Raw genomic sequence first — 25,036 nt, 5'->3', positions numbered from 1 at the left:
ATTAGGAATGGCCTTTTGAAATTGTTAAATTCTTTTTAATAACACATATTCAACTAAAGAAGTTAGAGATAAATGTTCAATCATTTCGACCACTTTCAATGCACCTTCTAGCATGGCTTTACTCTCAGCTCTAAGGGACTTCAGCAAAGTTATCTATCCTATTTTCATGTCGTTTCATCCTTGCATTGTTGTGGGTAACAAACCCTTGTCCTTTTTGGCTTTTGCTAACTGTTGTCAAGTGCTTCAATGTCATTTTTGAATTGCTTCAGTCGACCTTGAACAATGGTGATCTTCTCTTTGATACCTTCCAACTTAGAAGCTAGTGTAGTTCATCTTGACAACTTTAAGGTGTATTACTTGTGACTTAAGCTGCATTAATTGGCTGGCAACCATTAGGTCTTGATTAAAAATTATTTTGAAGACTTGCACACCTAACTATTGCTCAAAGGTGAGTTGATTTAAAATAACCTTGACAGCCTTGAGGACTCTTTGAATCTTGTCAACCACCTTAGAATGCTTGCCATTTTGCGCATCAAAGCGTGATCAATATTAACAAGTGCATGACATTAACTTGATCCTTGACTAGGGTAACCACTGTCTAAATGACCTTGAATGCAATAAAGTAGTAGGACTTGTCAGTCAAACTAACAGCAAAACTCTCCACCAACAGTGCGATTATTCTCACCAGGTCATTCATAGTCATTTCCTCCAAGAGGGGTAACAAATTATAGCTTGAATGGTCGGTGGTTGAAGTTAGCGTTGAGCAACTTATGATTTGAAAGGGGTTTGAGTTAAAGTATCTAGAATAGGAACAAGTTAGTGTTCCTTATTTATCTTATTTTTTGTGCATGTATATATGTTTAAATATAGTTTTATTATGTTAGATAGGATCTTACAATCTGTGCTCCGATCCTACGAGTTATGTGTTTATTTCTTTCTTCCAATCCTAAGTAGTATCTCGAATTTAACTACCTTGGTGGTAAGAACTGCCTTCGACAACCAAAGGAGTTATTGTTGAGCTTGAGTTAATAGTGAATGCATTGAGGCCTACAAATGGTAAAAAACATAAGTAAGGCAAAAACATGAAATCAATTATAGCTAAAGATAATGAGTAAATATTATCTCAAGTTATTATGCTTGCCTAAAAAATAAAAATGATGTCCTCAACCTCTTGTTCTTAACCATGACCTTGGTCACCTTGGTCTTTAATGGTCCTTTCTACCTACAAATATAGGTCATGGATGTGAAAACCAAAAATTAGAAAGAATGAGTCGCTGAAAGAAAGTCAAGATGAACAAAAGGTATTGGTGAAATTTGTGCCTTTAACTTAATGATGAGAATGGTAGTTTAAGATGATCAAGTAACCTTGGCCTTCTTTCAACTCTCGATTGAAATAGTATAATCCTTCACAACCTATAAAAATAACATCTAAGTCAGGGATTCAAGGCCTGAGTTAAAAAGACCAAAACAAACATTACTAGAGTCAGTAGCATGTCACTTCTTCGACTTATTGAGGTCTTGTCTTTATTGTTTCAATTTTTCTTCTCTCCAAGAGTCTTGAAAGGGTGGTAGAGTTGCTTGTCAATCAGTATGAAGTTACAGTAATATTTTTTCCTAAAAAAGAATAACTATAAAATTGAATAATATAATACCTTCAAAATCAAGTTTTAAATTGCACACCCACATAGGTTGAACTTGTAAAGTTGTCCAAATGATAACTTTGAAATAGTAACTTTTTGCTTGCAAGGAAAATAGTTATTCTCCAAAAAAGTTTTGGGTTAGAAAGAGATAGTTGTCTTAAAGGAATCACTCCATGTGCCAAACTACATTCACATATTGGCAAAGGTGAAAACTTTAAACAAATCAACCAAAAAAATATTGTTTTAAGAAACTTTAAGACTTAGCTAGTCACCCAAATAATTATTGACAAATAATACAACATATAAGATGTTTCAAAATATTTTTAAACGCTTGAATGCATTTAATTTGCCTATTACTTGAAAGCAACAAAAGTGGTCAACAAACTTGACTGATGTTGTTCCAAAGGAACTCAATGATCATTGTATAAGCTTGACCAAAATTATTAAAACTACTTAGTGCAATTAAAAAAATGAGTGGTTGAATCGAAACATTTGACAATTGAACTCTCCTAACTTTAAAGAACTGTGTTGCAAATGGTAGCAACATTCAACCAAGGGGCTATTTTTAAGCATTTATGGCTTATCTCCTAGTTACACACCAACATTATGATGCATTACTTCTAAGTTGTCTATTTTATAGATGTAAACAATTATGAGAATTAGGCAAATTATCAATAATACTTCCTTCAATTTCTAATTAAGTTAATAAGATAGAAATATATAACAATTGAAAAATGTTATATAAAGAATTCAATTGTAAAATAACACTAATAATGTAAAGTAATGCGAAGCAAATTTAATAAAAGAAATAAAAACAACATAACACAACAAAATTAAACAATCACATAAACATGAGACAACTAAGAATTTATTTAAATATCACTTCATATACTAATAAATGTCGGGTTCAAAATTTTCACCAACATTGCAGGATCTAATCCTTTAGTGTAATATAATATATGTTCAATGTTTTGACTTAATCTACTAATTTCTAGTTAAGGATCACACTTAACAAGTTGTCAATAATAAAAAACAACATTAAGTTTAGGGATTAATAGCAATCACACGAAACCCTAACTCTTATGTCTAGGCAGTTAGAAAATAAGAAACTCACTTTAAATTTGAGTATAAGACTAAAGTGTCTATTGTGAATTACACTTTGAATTCGTGCATTTGAATGACAAAAAAAAGAAGAAGAAGCATGAAGTACAGAAGTGAAATTATACAATTTTTCATGTAAGATAAAAAAAAATAGAAATAATAAATCTAACTCAGTTTAATAATAGTAATCTTTGCCTTATTCACATCACTAGTACAGTAAAACTCAATGTCTTGGCATTCTACCTAATTCTTAGTTAAAAAATTACAATATCTTAGGTAGGTTCAACTAATAATTTGTGCAATAAAAAATATTAACAATCACAATACATATTCATCTCTATGTTTAGACAATGCAGAAATAAAAAAGGTTCACTTCAAATCTAAACATTAAACCAATATGTTTATTGTGAGTAATGATACAATCTTACAAATGACCTACGTTAGTTGAAACATTAAGAGTAAGAACAATCCTTTATAAAGTGTAAGAAAATCTGAATTACATTCAAGTGCAAAAGAATTAAAGTTTGACCTATAATTTATCTACACTAATTTAGACAGATATATGTATAGAAAACATAATAACAACATCCACTACAATAAAAATAATCTTTAGTGACAATTATTTAGTAACCATAAATAACATACCAGTAAATTATTTTTAAATATAAATTAATATATTTATTAAATATTAGTCGGTACAAATTAATTTATAGTAACTATTATTAGAAATAGTCGTTAATTAAAATCTAAATTTCATTATAATTTCCAATAATTAATTCCCCTTTTATCTTGTTCGACACTCTCATTCTCTACTTAATGTAATACATTTTTTCAAAATCAGAGGAGACGGATAACTAATCTCATATAGTAGGGTTATGATTGGGCAATAGCATAGATATAGTATTGCTCATGCACTACTCGCACTTCTTTGATTCGATAGTCAAAACTTGTAACATCCTCTTTTCCATTATTTAGAATTTATGCTTTGTTTGATATTAAATAGCATTAAGATGTGTTAGGAGTATATTTTGAAGAGTATTAGAGAATGTTAGTGCAGGGAATCTCGCTCAAGCAAGAGAGATCTCGCTCAAGTAAAATTGAGCGCTCAGAAATATCTTATTTTAGAGCAATCTCGTTCAAGCGAGATAGGATAAAATTAGCTCAACCATCACCTCGCTTAGCGAGAGTGATCTCGCTCAGGCGATATGAAGATCTCACCTAGGCGAGCTGTGTCATTCAGGTGATGACTTAGGCGAAATGGAGCTCGCTCAAATGAACATACTAGAAAAACGTTGAGAGAACCATTGTCTACATATTTTGCTCAAGCGAGAGATTTGTCACTCAGGTGAGATGTTCCTCGCTCAAGCGAGAGTGCGTAGGGCTGAGGGGTATTTAAGAGATTTTTAGCATGAAAATTTCATTTCACTTTCACAACTCACGTCTCTCTCATTTTTTCTGAACTTTCTCTTCCATATTACAGATAAAAGCCGTAAAACTCATAAACTACCCCGAATCTGAGCTCAAACTTTGACTCTACAGAATCGTCGGTGAGTATCTTAGAGCTCGAACCTCTCATTTTCACTTCTATCTTCTTTGTTTCTTCTTTTCTCAAAGAACCTCTTTTCTAGAAGGTGTAGAACTACCTTGGTCCATGAACCAACCTTCTCTTGCTTTCTCATCACCAAAACTAGTTTTATAAGGTAAGGAGAGTTCTATGTTATTACTAAGAAACTTTTATGTTTATGTTTATGAAAATATTGTAATAATATGTTTTGTCATATATATACACATATATATATATGGTGGACTAAGTCCAAGAAAACTAACTCTCGGCAATGATTAAGTGATATATGATGTAATAATGAACTAAGGAAAATATAGAGAAATGAGGTAGAAAACATGAAAAGAGAAATGAAATGAGAAAAGAATCTAATAAGGATGGATATAGATAGTTTAGAGGTACACTGGAGTGTGGAAGATGGAGAAGACTGAGAAGTCTTGAAAAAATGAGGGTGGTAGATACTCCTGTTGAATTGCATAAGACAAATGAGAGTAAGAGTACTACAAGCCTCACACTCGTTTCCTGACTAATACTCCTGACTATGCTTTTGCTAAAAGGGGTCGAGTCGGCACACGTTGTATCCATGTAGTTGCGGCTATCTAGCAACTATCTATATTAAGGAAGACCTCGAGGGATCGCAGGGGTAATGAAATAGAGAACTGAAAGTGTTAACAGTAATGGACCTAAGTTGAATAAATTAGATGATGAATGATTTTGTTATATGATACTTGTATGATTTCTTTATCTATATCATTGAAATGTATGTTATTTAACAAAAATAGAGACTTATCCTTACGTAAACATTTTAGGGAACCAAGATGACAACACCCACTAAGAGGATTAGATTAGTAGATAGTTCTGTAACTAATAGACTTAATTATGTATTTAATGAGTATCAGCGACGTTGTTTCTTTAGGATTACTGTATATGTAAATGATGTACCTAGTGACATTATTATGATGGAAGTGAAATTAGCTTATAGCATTCCTTTTAATTTTCCTGTAAGTAGAATCCATCATACTCTTTGTGTATATATTTTTCCTGGCACTGTGAGGACCCCAGCAACATTGACCTACCTGTTTACTTACCATGACCACGATCATATTGGGAGACCATCTCGATGGACATTTGAGCGGATTACAAGTACTCAAGTTACTAAAGACTCTGGCGATCTATATCTGGGATCGGATGATGAACTCGACTCTGATGATATAGCGATGACACGGGGATGACTAGTGTCTCTTGGTCGTGTGATGGATAGGCTACTTATTAGGACTTATTATATTTTGTATTTTGTAAATGTTGAAAAATAGTCCTATTGTATTTTGATGTATCTTGATGAATATTTTGTAAATGATAATATTTTGTATATTAAGAGAACAATGTATGTTCACTTTATTTCAATGTTTCTTCTTAAAATTTGTTTAATTTTTTATTTATTATTTTTTTATTATTCAAAGTTCTTATATGTTTGAGCAAAATAAACAAGACATACGATAATTTTATTTGATATATTTAACCGGTAATGAATTTGACTAAATTTTCATATTATTCCAAAATCTTTATTCTTATTAACTTGAATAAAAATAAGGATGTTACAAAACTCTTGGTCTCTAGATTTTATATTAGAACAACCTTCACTCATTGCAGTATGGGCTCATTCCAGTCTGGTATAGCTAGTAAGTAGAAAGTTTTTACAATTATTGTACTCTTATGAAACTACTACCTTACCAGTATTGTCCACAATAACCACACACTCAAACTCCATTCTCTTTTTGGATACTTCATTCTCCTTTCTACTTGAAACTTTTATCAACTTGTATTCTTGTGCTTTATTACTAAAGCATATTCCCAAAGATTGTGGCACAGATAATTCATTTATCTATATGTAGTTTCCTTGATTGTTTGCATTAAAAGGTTGTAGTTAGTTTACGAATAAACTATATTGTTTGCAGTAAGATTGGTCAAGCTTCATTACTTTAAGTTTCAATTAAGCCAAGAGAATGCTTAAATTATTTTCTATTAGTGCGGTTGGTGCTTTTTTTTATTTATTTAAATTAACTATCCAATGCTATGTCCTATCAGTTTCCTGTTGTGAGTATACTTTAAATTACCCAAAATTTCTGTCTTTTTTTATTACGTTACCTGTGGACAGTATGCAAAAAGCACTCAATGAGTATAGTTTTCTCTTGGATAGATCCTTTTGCCTTACTATTGAATATTAGTTAAACTTTAATTTTAAGTTTCATTTATATTAACTTGATTGAAATTACTTAACATGATTGGTTTCATTTATATTAAAAACTACGTGAGATAAAATCAAACAAGTTGAATGCAGACAATTGCTAGTATATTTCTCAGTTGTTACATTGGTAATGAAGAATTTGTTTTATCCAGTAACAATTGTCTATTTTGCCTTGAGAGTTATAATTTGATTGCTTTTTCAATTTTAGGTTAAATACTTTATTTTAAATTATTTAAATACTTTGATTTCTTTATCACTTTAATACTAAGGTATTTTAAATTAATTTTGTAATAATTATCAAACAGTCATGGAAATTCCTAGAAGTAGAAGATGGATGAACTATGAAAAAGTTAGTAAAGAATATTTGGATGGCATTGAAATTTTTTAAGATCATGCCTTTCATAAAAAATTCTGGAGAAACAATTTAGTGTCCTTATAAAAAAATGTGTTCTACATTACACATTTAATCGGGCAAAAGCTTATGATCATCTTGTGGTTAATGGTATTATATCATCATATGATACTTGATTTTGCCATAGAGAGTTCCTAAATGTGTCAAATTGTATTGAAGAAGCTAATTTTGAAGAGACCTCTAGCAGTGATGATATGGTTGGAATGATAGATGATACTTTTAGAGGCTATACCAAAGTCATAGATGATAACTTTAGTGAAATTGATGATGATAAGGAGCCAAACTTACAAGAAAACGCATCTCATCCAAAGGTGAAGTTTGAACAATTGATGAAAGATTCTCATGAAGAACTATATCCAAGGTGCACAAAATTTAGCAAATTATCATTTTTGTTGCATCTTTATCATATAAAACGATTGTTTAAATGGACAAATGAGTCTTTTAATGCTATACTTGGACTATTGAAGGATGCATTGCCTAAAGGAGAAAAGTTACCCTCTTCATATTATGAGACCAAAAAGATAGTTGAAGGATTGGGTTTAAAGTATGAAAAGATTCATGCTTGTCCTGATAGTTGTATGCTTTTTCGATATTTTCCTCCAAAATCAAGGTTGCAAAGATTATTCATGTCTTCAAAAACTTTTAAATTGTTAAGATTGCATGATGAAGAGCATAATAAATATCAAGTCCTATGACATCCTGTAGATTTTGAAACTTGGAAAACTTTTGAAAATTATCACTTAGAATTTGGTAAAGATCTTCGCAATGTTTGCCTAGGATTATCTACTGATTGCTTTAATCCATTTGGTACAATGCAAAGTGTTAGTACATAGCCAGTAATTTTAATACCATATAATCTTCCACCTTGGTAATGCATGAAACGAGATTTTTTTCATTCTATCATTACTTATACCTGGACCAAAAAGACTTACGAATAACATTGATGTGTTTTTAGAACCTTTGATAGAAGAATTGAATGAATTATGAAATTTGAGAGTAGAAACCTATGATGCCTTTATGAAAGAGAGTTTTTAAATGTGACCAATTCTCATGTGAACTATAAATGATTTTCCTGTATATGGTGCTTTATCTAGATGGTGCACATATAGCCAATTTGCTTGTCCTTCTTGCAATATAAACACTTAATCTATAGCGCTTGCTCATGGTAAAAAAAATATTGTTTTATGGGTTATTGACGTTTTTGAAGTTTAGACATAAATATGGAAATGATGTAAAGTCTTTTGATGGAATGAAAAGTTATGCAAGTACAAGTAACAATGCTCCTAGGTATGGAAATATTACTTATTATGGTAGATTGAATTCAGTTATGACATTTAGATGATTTTATGTCAGGTTCTTCAAATATAAGAAAAGTTCGTGGTCCAACCTTATTAAGAGATATATGTAATATGCTTACAGGAAAAATAATAAATGCGAAATTCAATAATCACAATCAACCTATAGGAAAGGGAGGTCGAAAGCTTTCTAGCTTTCTTGGCATTATAACTAGAACTCCTGAACTGACACCTTTAAATATAGATGATTTGATATTTTTTGACAAAGATGAAAAGTTAAAGTTGGAGGAATTTGTGAGAGTATGAAATAATTGTTTTTAATTATTGTTCATTTAATCTTAGATTCATGTTTGTCATGCATGATATGAGCTTGTAACTTTATTGTTTATTTGTATAAGTTTTTGATCCTTCAAGTATAACGCCCCGAATTTTGTAATATTAATTATTGATAATTATATAAATATAAATGTATATTCATGTGTGTATTTTTTTAGATATATGTTGTGAATATGTGGATGGGTGTATGCATGACTGGTTGGGCTGAAATAAGCTAAGTGTCTAAGTTCAGGGCGAGATACTGGGCTGTTCTCGCAGCAGCGAGAGGATTCTCGCTGTAGCGAGCGGGCCCTGGGAGGAAGGACTGAAACTGTCACTTTCTTGCTGTAACGAGAGATGTCTCGCTGTAGCGAAAGAACGACAGTTTGTGGTGCATTTCTGGGTGCAATCTCGCTGTTGCGAAAGTGTCTCATTGTAATGAGAGTCTACAGAAACCAGAGTGCAATTTTCTCTGATTTTTTCGCTGTAGCGAGAGGGTGTGTCACTGCAGTGAGAGTGTCCCGACCAGAAAAATGATTTAAAGGGGTCCGGGTTAGGAGAGAGTTATTTCTCCCTCTTCCTTCGAAATTCCTTTGATCCTCTCGTCTCCAAACCCTTTTTCACCTATTATATTGCCTCAAAAGCCGTTCAGGAGCGAGATTGGAGCTCAGATTTGTGTGGAAAACGTTTGGAGGTGAGTTTTAAACGATTAAGGTTTTTGTTTTCCTTCCCATTCTCTGTTCTTGGTGATTTTTGGGGTTCTCATGAAATTCTTCCATGTGTTTAGGCCAAAAGCCGTGTTGGGGCATTTCTGTGGTTGGGTTCGGACGTGGGTCTTCAATCCGAGGTAAAGGAGGACTCTACCCTACTCTTTGTATGCGATGTACCGTTATTTAGTTGAATATTGTGATGTGGCTGACTAGAGGATAGGAAATTACTGTGAAATATGATGTGGGTCATGTGCCATGATATATGAATAATATGTGTATGGATGAGAGAATATGTGGTTGATAGAATTTTGCTATGTATTGCGGTGTGTGAACAAATATGGGCTCGAGAGCTATGTAATATAGATGAATGTTGGCTATGTGCCGTGTAATGTGAAATGAATTTGGCCCTAGTGCCGTGTATTTGAATGCAGTGCGGGCTGTGTGCCGTGTATAAGCATGATTATTGCATGCGTGAATGGAATATGTGTGAATGGGCGTGTTAGCGCCGTTATAATGTGCTGTGAATGGTTTAGCGATATACTAGGGTGTGAGAGATGAGGACGGTAGAAATACCTTGGGGAAGAAGGAGTGGTGGTGACACCGACTGCGGAACAGGTGCACCACAGGCCACACACTTTCTTCCTGACTAGACCTTTGACCATTACCTTTACTGAGCAACCCATGACTGCCCACGTGGTATCCGTGAGGCGCGGGTAACTGACGACCATTCATGGTGTAAATCTGTGATTACAGTACTGCGGTGAATGTGACTGGTGTGCGTATGCATGGGTTTATGAATTATACTTATGGATGTGAAATGCTGCTTGTGATTGTATTTGTTTAATGTATTGAAAATGTGTTGGAGGTGAGACTCTATGCTTAATTGTGTGTTTTGGTAGTGTAGAGTACTCACCCTTACATTCATTTTTCAGGTAATCAAGACGATCAGCACCAGACTCAGTGAAGGGGTGGATGGAACTGCTATGGGACTTAGGATATCATTTTGAAAACTATTGTATTTGAATAAGTTCTGTAGTAACTGGTTGATATAATTTGTAACCCCTTCCTTTATTTGAAAATGTTTGATGAACTTGGATTGAAAATTAAAATTTTATTATTTTAAAAATTTACGAAATTCCTTATTTATTGAAATTAAATTTAAGGTGTTACAGCATGTGGTAACAAATTTGTCAAAAAAATCGTTTAAAAAGAAATAGAAAGATTATAAATGTGATTTGAAGAGTTTTATATGAGAGTATAAGACAAAAGATGCCTTATTGAAAAATTGACCAAATCGTATACTAAGGGGTCTCTTATTTGGTTTCTGATAAAGTAAAGGTAATAAATTTTCTATATGAGATCCAATGAAATTTACTAGTTGAAACATCATTTTGGGTTGATGAATCCACTTATTATTATATTTTTACTTTCCTTTTTGGTGCTCTTTGATAGAAAAAAATGGACTTAGATAGTGCAAATAATATAGAAATCACATTTTGAGTAAATATCATAGGTTTATTAATTTTTGGTTAATTTGCATTTAATTACATAGATATAGATTACAATTTTAATTATCTTGATAATTTTGCAGAGTCCCCAAGTTAATTCTGAGATATCTTGGCCCTTGGATGAAAGTTGCCCCCAAAGTAGCCACTTTTAGGAGCAAAAGTGGCAACTACAGCAAGTCTGGACATTAAAGGTTCCAAAGTAGCTACTTTCAACCTCCAAAGTAGCAACTCCAGAAAGCTCCAGGACGCCACTTTTGGAAGCAATTTGCGCGTGACCACTATTGCCTTTCAAAGTGGCTATGCGCATCCAAAGTTCCCACTTTCAAGCCCAATAGTAGTAACTCCAGAAAACTCCAGGACGCCACTTTTGGAAGCAATTTGTGCGTGGCCACTATTGCCTTTCATAGTGGCTACGCGCATCCAAAGTGGCCACTTTCAAGTCCAAAAGTGGCAACTCCAGAGAATTGGCAAGCTTACGTAAATATGCGCGTGGATACTTTCAAGGCCCAAAGTGGACACTTTCAAAGGCAAAAGTGGACACTTTGCTGACATGTCTTCCACTATAAATAGATTTTAGGAATTAGGGTACGGGGACTTGAACATTTTATTTTCTTTCATTCTCTTTGCCAAATTAGGACATTTTCTTTCCAGAGCTTTGGAGCCTCGGGTGACAGCCAGGGATCCATTATAGGTTTTGATTATCAATTTTCCTTTGATTCTCATTGAGTTTACATTAATGTTGTTTACGTTTCTGTATTTCTTTCTTTTATTTGTGAAGCCCATCCATATGGAAGGCTAAATTCTCTTGTAATTCCTAGTCAACTCATATGGTTCTTGAATTCTGGGGTTTAATGGCAATATTACTCTTTCTTTTCTTGGATTTATTAACCCCAATCTCTGAATGAAATGAAATTTACATGAGGAGAACATTGCTTAATGAACCCTAAATTACCCAAACGAAATTCTAATCCAAAATTGCTTAATTTTGATCAATCTTTGAGATTGCTTAATCTTAGTGATAGAGATTGGAGCCCATTAAGATGCTTAATTTTAATTGGGATGCTAAAGTTAATTTTCGCTTGTTAGATTAACTTAATTCAAGGGAAAAATAGGGGATTATTGAATCATTTGAAAGAATAAGGATAGAACTCATTGATTGACTAGGGATTACTCTCCTTAACTGATTGAATTTCACTAGTTTACATTTTGCTCTTGATTAAAATATGAAAATTGACAAACCTCCCCCCAATTTACTTGCTTTAAATTTTATGTTTACACTTGTTGGGAAATGAAAGAAGTAGCTATGTTTGTGGTTTGAGACTTGGTCCAATTCCTTCTTTGCTATGGGGTAGTAAATCTTCCTTAAAAAATATTATTATAGATAATACATCTAATGAAGCTATCCAAAGGTTAGAACAAGAGATAAAAGAACTAAAGGAAAAACACGACGCTGAAATGAGTTTGATGAAACAAAATTAGGACAAATTAGTATTAGAGTTGCCTTTCATGAGACAAGTTATGGGTAAATTTTTTACTACTGAGTTACCTGGAACTCAAAATTGTAGCAAGGTTCTCAAATTAAGCTTTTAAACTTTATTTTTTTTCTTAAAAGGTGTTACTATAAGATAAGTTTATTTTCTCATAACATAATATTTTCTAGATTCCTTATGCTTATAGTAGCCTTGAACAAGTAGAACAAGCACTTCACTCATGGTGCTGATAAAAAGTGTGCACTTTCTCATAGTATTATATTTTTATTTTTATGTGTTAATATAATGCTCATTCTTGTTGTTTTTATGTTTTTAATAGATTTATCCATTATAATTATAGAATTATTGTTATTAATTTGCAATCTTCTGTGGTATTTGTGTTATGTGTAGCAACTCTCTTGGAAAGTCAAGTGGTGAAAGATGTGGAGATTCAAAAGCTTCATGTCATGGTTTAGCTCAACAAGTATTTTAATTACATGTCATATTATATATTACATGCTACTATTCCATGATGCTGAAATGGGTATATTATTAGAAAGTTAAGTGGTGATGTTGTAACGTTATAAATTGACTATGTTTGCTATATGAAAGACTAAAATGAGAATATATTCAACATGAATTTGACTAAGTTCCCATACTTTCAAGTTCTGCATGAAGTTATCTCTTGATAGTTGACTATAACATTATTAAAAACACATTATGTTTCGTCAGTGAAATTTTGGTGATTTATGAATGATTTATTTTATAGTATGAACCAAAAGTTGAATTCTAATGAAACAATTTATGATAAAATGAAGATGATGCATTTGTATTTTGCTTATGGGAATATCTGAGTTTTTAATTATGTATTACAGGGATTAATTGACAAGTTTAAGGAAAATAATAGTGGGTTTAATGGCTTCACAACATTTACTTATGAATGTTCACTGTCTTGCCATTTTTAGTAGCTTAGAAAAGTAACGGTGTGTAATCCAAATTTACTTTGTTGGAGGGTGTGTGTTATTTAATAACTTTTATGTCTTATTTAAGAGTAATTTTTTGAATTTGAACTTATTTGATGACATAAGTACAATTTGTTACGTGTTTTATATAAAATCAAGACAATTTTTATTTGAAATAATTTTGTTATTTATTTGACATAATTGTATGTATTTTATTGTAATTAAAATTTTTACTAATCAAATTATTAATATTTAAGAGATTATAAATTATTAATAAAAATAATTTTAAATTTTTACAAATAATAATAAAAGCTAGTAAATAAATAAAAAATAAATTTTAAAATAAATTTAGTGGCTATTTAAATTTTTATTAATATTTGCCATTATGAATTAAAGTTTTTAGCAATAATAAATTAAATTTTTTGTTAGCATTCTTTATAATAGTCAATAAAACTTTTATCAACATTGGATACAATATCAAATAATTTTTTGCCAATAAAATTTTTAAAGACTATTTTTATTGCCACTAAAAATTATAAAAATTACTGTTAAAAATTATTTTTGTTGTAGTGATTTAAGAAAAATAAAAATAAAAGAAAAGAGAGAGAAAGAACTTTATCAATAAGTAAAAATAAGTAATTTATCTTCTAAAAAAATATCAAAATAAATTTAAATATTAATCTAATTATCACATCATCATATTAGAGACATTAATGCCTTAAATAACACACATATAAGGTACATAAACTTAGTAGTAGAAACAATTTTCTTTATAGTGAACACCTCAATAATCTTTAACTATTAAATATTATGATTATATTTACTTATACATATTTATTTGAGTAACAATAAGTTAATATCATAATATGTGATTAATTACTTTCATTAATTATTTAATTTTGTTCATACTATATATACGTAAAAGTAGAGGTTCTTGCTGGTTTCTCAAATATTATCCTTAATATTGTTTTGATAGATAAAGTGTATAAATCTATCTATAAACACATAAATTTCATCACTTTTGCTTTTAAAATAATTAAATTTTATGTGATTTTTATAAATATAAAATAAAAATTTACGATAAATTTAAAAAACTTATAAGGATAGTAACAAAAAATTAGCTATCAACTTTTATTTTTATTTTTTTAAAACTTAATAAAAAAGTGAGTAAAAAAAATAAAATTATTACAATAAAAAATGTAATTTACGTATTATTTTCAGTTGATTTTAATATTAAAATATAAAAAAATTAATTATGAAAAAAATAGTATACTTTATTTTACTTCCAGTAATTTGTTTCGAAGTTGACATAATAAAAAATTATGTTTGAAAGAGTGCGGCTTCTTCGTTGTCTAAAATAAATTTATAATCACGTTAGATAATTTTTTTTTTCTTACCGAAAAATCATCTATTCCTATCCGAAAAACTCGGGCAGCCTAGTCCAACCGCAGGTCTCAAGAAATTCCGCGGTGGTGGGTCCACACACCCCCCAAGAAAGAGAGAGAAAGAAAAAATAAACAATGGCGTGGGCGTAATCGTCCTATAAAAGCTCCCACACACGCGAGACCTCACTCTGCATTTTCGTGCTTCTCAAAACTGAGAAACTCGTACTTCTCTCTCTTATCCCTTCCACACCACACTCACCGCTACGCTTAAACGCTGCTTTTAGCCTTAGAATCTTCCCAAACTCGCTCTCGCAGTTTCGTCATTGTTGCTCTTTGTAAGAATCTTCTTTACAATCTCAGAAAATCCTTATTCGGTTTCTCCTACTGCTCTCAGTATTTGTGTTTGTACATGGATAATTAGGTTTTATTTATTTATTTATTTTTGGATTGTTTTTCTGCGCTTTTGATGTATGTTAATATGCTACAGTCGATGATCAACTGTGCAAACACCTTGCTGTGTTGAATCCAAACATGTTTTAGTCCTCTCTTGATAGATTTTTAATTGTAATTATGTGTCGATTACTGTGTTCGGAAATTTGCTTTTGCTTGTGCGTTGTGATGTCAAAATTTGTTCTGATAATGTTTTTCTTCTTTGTGTTTGATTTCATAAACTGTTTTTTTTTTTTCTTTTCCTTCTGTGGCTTTGTTCACTCTTCGTGATTACTGTATGCTAGCATTGTGCTAGGATTACATAAGACCTTCGTGTGAGCAAAGTAAATGTTTGTTGTCACCTTACGTGCTGATGTGTTGTGTTATTGTTCCACTGCATGGTGAAAGGTGGTTGTCACTTGACTGAAGAAAGGGGAAGGGGGTTACTTGTCGGCAGTGTTTCATGGTGCTCTTAGTAATAGTTAGTGATGTTATTTGAGATTCTCCAAAATTTTTGGTTGAATTTGTTCCTTATGAATTTTAAATTTTTTTTAAAATGGTCCTGTCATTGCTTAGTAAGTTAGTAGCATGGCATGTATCTAACAATACCATATCAGCTACCATGCTGAGGTAGCATGTCTAGGTGCGTGCTAAGTTATTGGTAATGGTGATGGGGACTGGTTTTAAAAAACTTTAAAATTTGTGAGGATCAAAATCAACAAAAATTTCTTTGGATGACTAAAACCAAATTTAGCTATATTTACAAGGATTGAACACATTTGTTATTCTCTAATGTATTTCCTACCATGCATTGATTGTAGGGGATCAAAATTGATAACTTGTTAAATTTGATAATATTTGGTGTGTGATGACTTTGCCAATGACCTGTTTGTCTAGAAGTAGTGGTTCCGAGGTAATCAAAGGCAAAAGGTGATTTTAATGGTTTGAAGCGAGAGGCACCAAAAAATGGATGCCTCATCGGACAAAGGTGTTAACATTAGAAAGAGAAGAAAATAGTAAAGTATCTGACTGATTTGGATCAAGTTACTGAATAAATTAACTACTCATGCACAATGTTCATTTGTAAAATAACAATTAAGATGTTCAATCTATAATACCCTTAGGTGCCTGCTACTAAGAACCTAAAAGACTTACACTGGTTATGACTACCTTCCCCTTTCATTTCAAATAGTAAGTTGAGTGACTGTGTTTTGTTTATTATAGTAATCTGAAAGATGCTGAAAAGTTGTGCCTCACCTGAATTAAAAAGGCTGCCCTAAGGCATCAGACGGGTGTGCCTTGCATCAATTTGTTGCCTTTGGCTACTTAAGCATGCCATTTGGCTTCTTTGAAATGCACTGAGTGGGTCCCTTTATGTTGGAGTCTCAATCAACTTCTCAAGTCAGTATTGATTGCTAACTTCATTCTAAAATATATCTTCTTTCCTTTATTCAGATATAGTTTATTTAGTTTGCCAAACCCTGAGTTCATCTTAGTGATGATTGGGTTTGCCCCAAGGGTCTCAGTATGTTTCTGTGTGTTAATTTTATAGTTTTTGGCACCAATGATGCCAAAAGGCTTTGGTGTTATTCTCAATTTGCAGTTGTTTTCTGTATATGGCTGGAAATAAAATATTTTTATTGTTGGAATGTTGCATGATGTGTATTTGGGATCAAGTAGTTCATTTTGTTTCTTTGTGGTGTTTTGCAAATGGTCTTTTCTGGAGGATGTCCCATCTATAGAGAGATTGGCATGCTGTGTTACATGTATTTTGTTTGTAGTCTTTTTTTCCTTTTCCTTTTATTAGTCATTATTGATATTGTTTTGAGGATTTCTTGTCCTCATGCATTTGTATCTTTCCTTTGTTTCTTAATAAATTATTTGTTTATGAAAAAATAACCGATAGTTGCTCACTGTGGGTCCAAATTGGCATCCCAAGGTAAATTTAGGGCTTGAGTCCCATTATTTCCTGACACTTATGTACCCTTCTTCAAGCGTGAGAAACCATGTTCAAAACTCGGTAATTGCTCATTTATTGTGGATTCCCATCTTTAAGGTGTTATGGTGTGGTGACCTAAATATAGTTTGCTAATAGTGGTGGGGGGGGGGGTTTCCTAAATAATGAATATATGTGCTTATTTATTTATGTAAAGCAGATTAAGCAATCCTATTTTGTGTCAATAAATGAATAATTAAAAGCTTAAGATGTTAGGAGAAGTCCAAGGCATAATTATCAATCTTGGATAGTGACGTGTAGTGGCCGACGCCGAAAATGCTAATATGGGGTAGCACATAGCGGGATGAGTGCTATTTAGAAATTTTATATACAAATTAAATAATTTATACTAATATGCTATATACACAAATGCTCAAAATTTTTAAAAATAAACTCAAAATCCATGACATATTTATAATTAAAAATAAAAGTTATAACTCTTAAGCAAAACATACAAGTAAATAAGAATAAAAGTAAAATAATTCACCAAAAGAGTGCTTTTTTTTAGGGCAAAGATGAATTGTTTTTTAAAGTTTTACTCTAGCACCACTTTGGCTGCTATTTTGGTAACTATTGTGGCCACTATTTAAAAATGCTCTGCTATTCAAATTTTGTAGTGGCCTGTTGGTGCTCCACTCTGCAATTTTGCTATAGCGCTGCTATTACCTGCTATTGATAACTATGGTCCAAGGATGGATTTTGAATTTGATCTCTTACCACACCCTATTGTAACGAGAATAAGGAACATTCATGCTACTAGCCAGGCCTGTACAAAAATTAATAACTGAGGAGAGGATATCACTTCTTTCATTGAGTATGAGTTGCACTGCGCTGTGAATATATTTTCTTCTTTTAGCCTTGAAGGCATTGGAGTCTGCCTTCATTTCATTTTTTGAGTGGAATGTTGTATATTATATAGGCATTCATCTGTACAGGTATAGGTAGATGCCATATTTGTCTAGTTTTAATGCTGTTGTTCTTAAACCCTTAACAAAGATTGGCTCAGAATTCAAAGCAATTTCTTGACAAAGGAGAGTAAGTTGTGATAATGATGGTTGTTTATATGTCTCTGTTTTCTTTACTATGTGGTTACAAAATAGCTTTTTCTATTTAGTTGATGATTTTATATTATGAATGGTTGCTTTGAAATAATATTGACTTTTCCTTTTTTCTGTCAGGACAATACTGGTCATTTCTTGGACAAGTGCTTTTGTGACTGGATTTGATGATGACTTCTGCTGTGATCCATTTATGCAGAGCTGTCTTTGTATTTTAGAGTATTCTTGTAATTCAAACAGTTTCAGATTTGAAAACACTATCTTGTACACCTGTAAACATTTAACATTTGAGTGCTACTATATCCAAATTGATCAACTTTGATGGTGTCTGATAATTTGTATTGGTTTGAGGCTTTCTTTATATTCTTTTTTGTATTTCCATCTCTAAATATATACTTGAATTCACATGAAATCTTGTAGATTTATATTGGTTATGCGTGGAAAAAGGAGAAGAACTGATTTCTTCATCTGAATTGTTGGATACACATCCTAAGCAGTGAAGAATGGAGACTTTGGCACAACTAGAAGCATTGTGTGAAAGGCTTTATAATTCGCAGGACTCTGTTGAGAGAGCACATGCCGAAAATACCCTGAAATGCTTTTCCTTAAATACTGACTACATTTCACGGTGCCAATATGTTCTGGATAATGCATCCTCTCCATATGCTTTGATGTTGGCTAGTTCGAGCTTGTTGAAGCAAGTGACAGAGCAAAGCCTTCCTTTACAGCTCCGAATTGATATTCGTAATATTCTTGCTTGTTGATGATTATGACTAGGAGTATTTTAGGGGCTCTATATATTTGGCATGGGTCTGTGGGCAAAATCATATTATTCATCTTTTTCCCTAAGAAGATTTTACGCACTGAGGTTTTAGCATTATGATATAACATTCTTCAATACTTGGTAGACCTATTTTTGCATATATTAAACTCTTTGTTCTTGAATTGGTATCAACTTATTTTATGGATTATCTGTGGGCTATTTTCCCATATTTCTTTGAAGGTTGTTTTTGGGAAATATGGGTATAATATTTGGATTGGGTTGCTGTCAATTTTATCATACTCTGGTTGCTTCATTTGCTATTTTCTTTTAACCCAAATTGATCAAATTGCTACTTTTCTGAAGGAAACTATCTCATAAACTATCTGGCTAGCAAAGGACCTGAACTGGAGCCCTTTGTGCTTGGATCCTTGATCCAACTCTTTTGTCGCATTACAAAGTATGGTTGGCTTGATGATGACAAATTCAGGGATGTTGTTAAAGAGGCAATGAACTTCTTGAGTCAGGTGACATGTCATGTTTTAATAACATAGCTGTGTCCATGTGAACCTGTCATTTGTACATCTCACAGCTATTTTGTTTTTGTACATTCCATTTTCTTGATGTTTAATTAATTGTATCGAAGTCTATATTTCAAAAACTAATGGAAACATCATGTTAGTTAACTTTTTTTCGTCAATGAATGGTGTCTCTGACTTTTGATTTTAGATGCCATCACTTATTTATTGAAGTTCAACATAAATTGGTTGTAGTGTAGGTCTATGTTTAGGTTTCTCATCTTTTTCTTCAAAATTGCGCCTTGAGGTATTCTTGGGTTGGGAATGCCAGAGTTCTATTTTCCCTGTAAGATTTTGCACAGCTTTTGTTCAAAAGTTGGAAATTACTTCTTGATTGACTTGGAAATCTATGGCTGCAGCCAGTGGTGAAAGTCAAAGGCTCAAAGCTTTTGGTTGTTCTGTGGAAGTTAATAGGGTTAATGCTAATGATTTGCTATGGCTTAGTAACCACAGAAAGCTCTTCCTCTTACTGTTCTTTGCATAGTCTTGGTGCATGGGCTGGATTGAGATCTCTAGTAGTAGCTTAGAATGTTTGTCCTTCCAGCATCTCTTCAGGTCTTGTTGGATTTTCCCTTCTATCTATCTGTTTACCTACCAACCTACCTACCTATGATAATAATAGGAAAAATCATTGTACTAATAATTCTAATTGTATTTCCTAAGTACAGAGTATCTAGGCTACTTGGAAGTCATTAATTAGTGTAGTTTCAAGCAATTTTGTCAAAATTGTGCTTTGGAGTGTTGAATAGCATGATTCAACGCTTTTTTCACCCTTCTGTGAGTCCTGCTTAGGCGGCCTGGAATGTCATGTTGAGGCTTAAGTCGTTGGAGTGGCGTGCTCCAAACGTGTCAAACTTGCATTCAATGTGGATCAGGTTGTGGACCTGACTTTTAAAAAGCCCTAATTCTTTTGGTCTTTTTGAAACCAACTATGTTTCTCCCAAATCATTTACACATTTCTACCTTTTTCCCAAACATTCTCCTCTGAAAACACAATTGTGGTTTCGTGCCTCTGCTGTTCTGCATCTGTGTTGCATTCTGCTTCATCCTTCTGTGTTTGCCTCTCCACTTTTCCTCCTTCTTTGTGTCTACCTATCTACTTTTCCCTCTGTTGGTGTTGCGTTCCTCTGCTGCTTTGCGTGTTGTGTTCTCCTTCTTTGTGGGGTACTTTATTGCCGCGTCTCTTTCTTGTTGCTGTGTATTTTGTTTTTTGCTTTATGAAGGTGGTAACAATGGTACTTTTGGCAGTGTTAATGAGGCTGGTTCCAGTGTTTTTGGTGGCAGTGTTTTTTGCTTTATGATATGTTGCTTTTGTTTTGGTAAAAACTTATGCAACTTTATAATTCAGATATTGTATCATTGATCCTATGGTCCAAGACTCCCCTTCCGCTCCAACCTTGAAACTCGATTTTGACAACCTTCGTTTCAAAGTATTCCCCCTTAAGCTGGAATGTATATGTCAAAGGCATTGATACAATATTCTTGGTTCCTTAAGTGATTTGGTAATTTCTCCAGATGCAATCTTCTCTTGGATGAAGTGTCAATCAATCTTAGTGTGTTTGGTTCGTTCAAAATTAAGTTGCATGCAGTAGGGAAAGGTCTCCATGCATACAACTCAATAGATGCAATGTCAAAAAAATTTATTTGATTTACTAAAATTGTTTTACCTGTATGAGCTCATATTGTACACTCTTGTGAACCTATCAATACTCCCTGGAAGAGCCACCTTATCTTCAAGGTGAAAATCTGGGAATACCTCTTGGATCGTGGCAGCAGATTCCCAACTATTCTCACAATTTGGAAGCTTCTTCCATTTGGGAAGGACTTCTAACTCAGCATGGGAGGTTGTCCTTGTATCTAGTAGTTGTTCTGGGATTACCTCCATAACATGCTCATCTAACAATATAGGAGGTAGAGGTTGTGGCGTGGTGGCAAGATGCACAACTAGTTTGGGGAGAGACACATGAAAAATAGGGTGGATATGACTATGCTCAGGTAACTACAACTTATATGTCACCTGGCCAATGCGATCTAAAGATTTAACAGGGCCACATAACCTTGGACTCAACTTAGCATTTGATCTCTTAGCTAGTGATCATAATCTGTATGGTTGTAGTTTCAAGAAAACCCAATCACCCACTTGAGAAACTACTTCACGCCTATGTTTATTGGCCTGCAATCTCTTTTGAGCCTGTGCCTTACACAAATTGCCTCTTAAATCTCTCAATACTTCATCTTGTTGCTGTTGCAATTGATTCACACTATCCACTTTAGATGGAAAATTAGTGCCCTTCAAAAGTAAAGGAGGACCACGTTCGTATAATGCTTTAAAATGGGTCATCTTTGTAGTAGCACTATGATTCGTGTTGAACCAGAATTCAGCCTAACTCAACCAATCCGTCCAGTTCTTGGGCTTCGACCCTATCATGCAATGTAAATAAGTCTCCAAACAATGTTCCACCACCTTCTTTTGACCACCCGTTTGAGGGTAGTAAGAAGTACTAACTGAACTACTAAATTTCAGTTTAGTGCCAACCTGCATGAACAATTCTTTCCATAATATACTGCAGAAGATTTGATCCCAATTAGAGACTGTAGTTGAGGGAAACGTGGGATTTGACAATTTCTTGCACAAAAGGCTGAGCCACATCAGCAGCAGAGTAGGGGTGAGTGAGGACCGAAAAGTGGGCATATTTGTTAGGTCTGTCCAACTACTAAGATGGTTTCCTTTTTAGCCCTGGATAATTCTTCAATGTTCATCATTATATCTGACCAAACTTTTGTAGAAATGGACATTGGCTGTAAAACTTCACATTTCATCCCAAACTCCATCTCTCTCCTCATTCCTTTCTAGTAAGTATAAAACACTAAGTATTCTCTTAAATGTCGTATCTGTACCCTATATGTGTGTGTGTATATATATATATTTTATTTTTATAATCAATGTACCTGAAACCTATGTTTTTATAAAATGCCATATACCGTACCTGTATCCATTCAACATTGCCCATAGGGGGTACATGTTATTCCCTTTTGATTTCTTGAATTTGCGGGAAATGCCTTGGTAATACTAGCTTTCCATAGTAATACATTCGTCTCTCTTGTAACTCAAAGTTTGTATGTGCTCTAGGATCCACCAATAAGTCTTACATTAATGCATACAGTCGAGAGTCCTTTTGAATTTTTAGTTCTCAATCCTCTCACTCTTTTGTTTGTAAAATTGACATGGCAGAGAACAAAACCTTCCGAGGAAGAGCATCAACTGCTGTATTTTCCTTGCCAGGCCTATATTGTATTTCAAAATTGAATTCAATGAGCTTGGAAGCTTGTTTAAATTGTTCTTCCATCAAATTTAAGGCGTTTTGTCTGTCCACTTTTGTGCAGCTTGAACTACTACCATCAATTCTCTTTCATATACAGATTTGATCTGTCCTTTTTCTAACAAAGCGTGACTCCAAAATGCCAATGGTATTTCTTGTAATAATACTGCACCTGGCCCTTTACTGGATGCATTAGTCTCAACTGTGAAAGGTTTAGAAAAATCTGGAACTGCCCAGTTCAGTAATTGAGAAACAATTTTAGGGTCTCAAAAGCCTAATGGGCCTCTTCATTCCATTTGAACCCTTCCTTTTTTAACAATTGAGTCAAAGGTCTTGCAATCTTACCATATCCTTCCACAAATCTTCACTTAGAGTCATGCCAGATTGTTGAACCACCATGTTGAATCTGTCAAACCATGCCCTTGGAGATTGTTTGAGATCATAAAGGGATTACCAGAGACGACAAAGAAATCTTGAAGACTTCCCTTCAACAACAAATCTAGGAGGTTTCTCCATGTATACGACTTCTTCAAGATCACCATGAAGGAAAACATTTCTTGATATCAAACGGAAAAAGAGGCCAGTGACAAAGAACAACCATAGATATGAGTAGCTAGACAAATGTCATTTTGGCTACTAAGAAGAGTGTCTGTAGTCTAAACCAAATATTTGTGTATGAGCTTTGGCCACCAAACAGGCCTTAAGGCATCAATCTTACCATCAGGATCAACCTACTGTATATATCTACCTGCAACCAACAAGAGACTTCCCAGGAGGAAGAGGAACAAGGTCTCAAGTACCACTATTCTGAAGAACACACATCTCTTTAATCATTGCTTGTTTCCAAGTGATATGTGAGAGAACATCACCTGTGGTTTGAGGAATAGAAACAGAGGATAAGGAAGACAAACAAGTATAGTGGGAAGAAGACAACCGATGATAACTCAGAAGCATAATTAAGAGAGGGATTACGAGTAGAGCGTGTGCCCTTATTAAGAGCAATGGGAAGTTCAGTCTCAGGAGACAAGCCTGGAGGAGAGATGGTGAGTGGCACCGGAAGCGAGTCAAAAGTTAGACCAGCAAGACAATGTCGGTGCAGAGAGGGACTAGCAACGACAGAGTGCGCGAAGGAGGTGGTGTGGCAGAAGCATGAGATGGTTTTGGTGGAACATAATGGAAAGGCACATAAGCTAGATGAGGGAAAGGAGGAGACTCAGAGATTGAAACTTGAGGACTAGGTGTAAAGAAAGGAATAGATTCAAAGAAGGTGACATTAGCCGAAACTAAATAGCGACGAAGAGTTGGAGAGTAACACTTGTAACTTTTTTAAGACCTAGTGTAACCTAAAGAAACACATTTGTGAGAGCGTGGTGAGAGTTTATCAAGCTCAGGGCTAAGGTCATGAACAAAGCAGGTGGACCCAAAGACACGAGGGAGTAAAGGGTGAAGGGACTGGTGAGGGTATAAGATAGAGTGAGGGTTTTGAAGAATTGAGGATGGCATTCAATTAATAAGGTAACACGCAGTAAGAACAGTATCACTCCAAAATCGATGAGGAACCTAACTATGACACAATAGAGTACGAGAAATTTTAATAAGATGTTTATTTTTTCATTCAACAACCCCATTTTATTGTGGAGTATGGGCACAAGAGGTCTGATGAAGGATACCATTAGAAGCCATAAAATTTTGAAATTGATTAGATAAGTACTCACGAGTATTATCATTTTATAAAATACGAATTGTAACACCAAATTGAGTTTTAATTTTAAAAAAGAAAGTTTTAAAAATAAAAAATAACTCAGGACAATCTTTCATTAAAAATAACTAAGTACATCTAGAATAATCATCAACAAAAGTAACAAAATATTTTGAACTTAAAGTAGATGCAGTGCGACTTGAACTCCACACATTAGTGTAAACTAAAGAAAAGGGAGTAGTAGAACGACAATGGACATGACTAGAAAAAGAACGACGTGTATGTTTTCCTAATTGACATGACTCACAAGCAGTGTTATCAAATAGCGGTTATTGTCCCGTTATAACATTTTTGCGGAGTAGAATTTGGGCCTGCCGCTATGAAAAAGCTATTGCTTTGCGGTTTTGCCATTTCCGAAATTGAGGATGTTATTTATGTAGTGGAAAGCATAAATAAAGCAGAAACAGCAGATTACAGAAGGTTTTGTTTTTGTTTTTTTGTTTAATAAGAAGTCTGAGTAGTCATATCTTACCCCACGTGACTGCTGTTAAATATTTTTTTTTTACCCATCACTTCTCACCTGCCTCTGAAGA

General features: G+C 33.4%; 1 protein-coding gene across 4 annotated transcripts in view; it reads left to right on the top strand.

The window, feature by feature from the left end:
* The first annotated feature begins 14,671 nt into the window (after positions 1-14,671).
* Positions 14,672-25,036, top strand: part of LOC113873837 (exportin-7-A-like) — a 59,356-nt gene continuing 48,991 nt past the window's right edge. For 2 of the 4 annotated variants that reach the window (XM_027512180.1, XM_027512179.1), the window contains exons 1-3: positions 18,590-18,830; positions 19,213-19,373; positions 22,438-22,440. In XM_027512180.1, the coding sequence (XP_027367981.1) occupies positions 18,590-18,830; positions 19,213-19,373; positions 22,438-22,440 (405 nt within the window). Of the gene's footprint in view, positions 14,939-18,206; positions 18,314-18,506; positions 18,831-19,212; positions 19,374-22,437; positions 22,441-25,036 lie in introns of those variants that run through there. The other 2 variants (XM_027512177.1, XM_027512178.1) reach the window with 2 other exon arrangements.

The sequence above is a fragment of the Abrus precatorius genome, unplaced genomic scaffold, assembly GCF_003935025.1.
Source record: "Abrus precatorius isolate BTA unplaced genomic scaffold, Abrus_2018 Scaffold7, whole genome shotgun sequence".
In the NCBI taxonomy this organism is placed as follows: Eukaryota; Viridiplantae; Streptophyta; class Magnoliopsida; order Fabales; family Fabaceae; genus Abrus; species Abrus precatorius.
The sequence above is the reverse complement of the archived record's forward strand: the minus strand, read 5'-3'. Positions and strand labels throughout refer to the sequence as shown.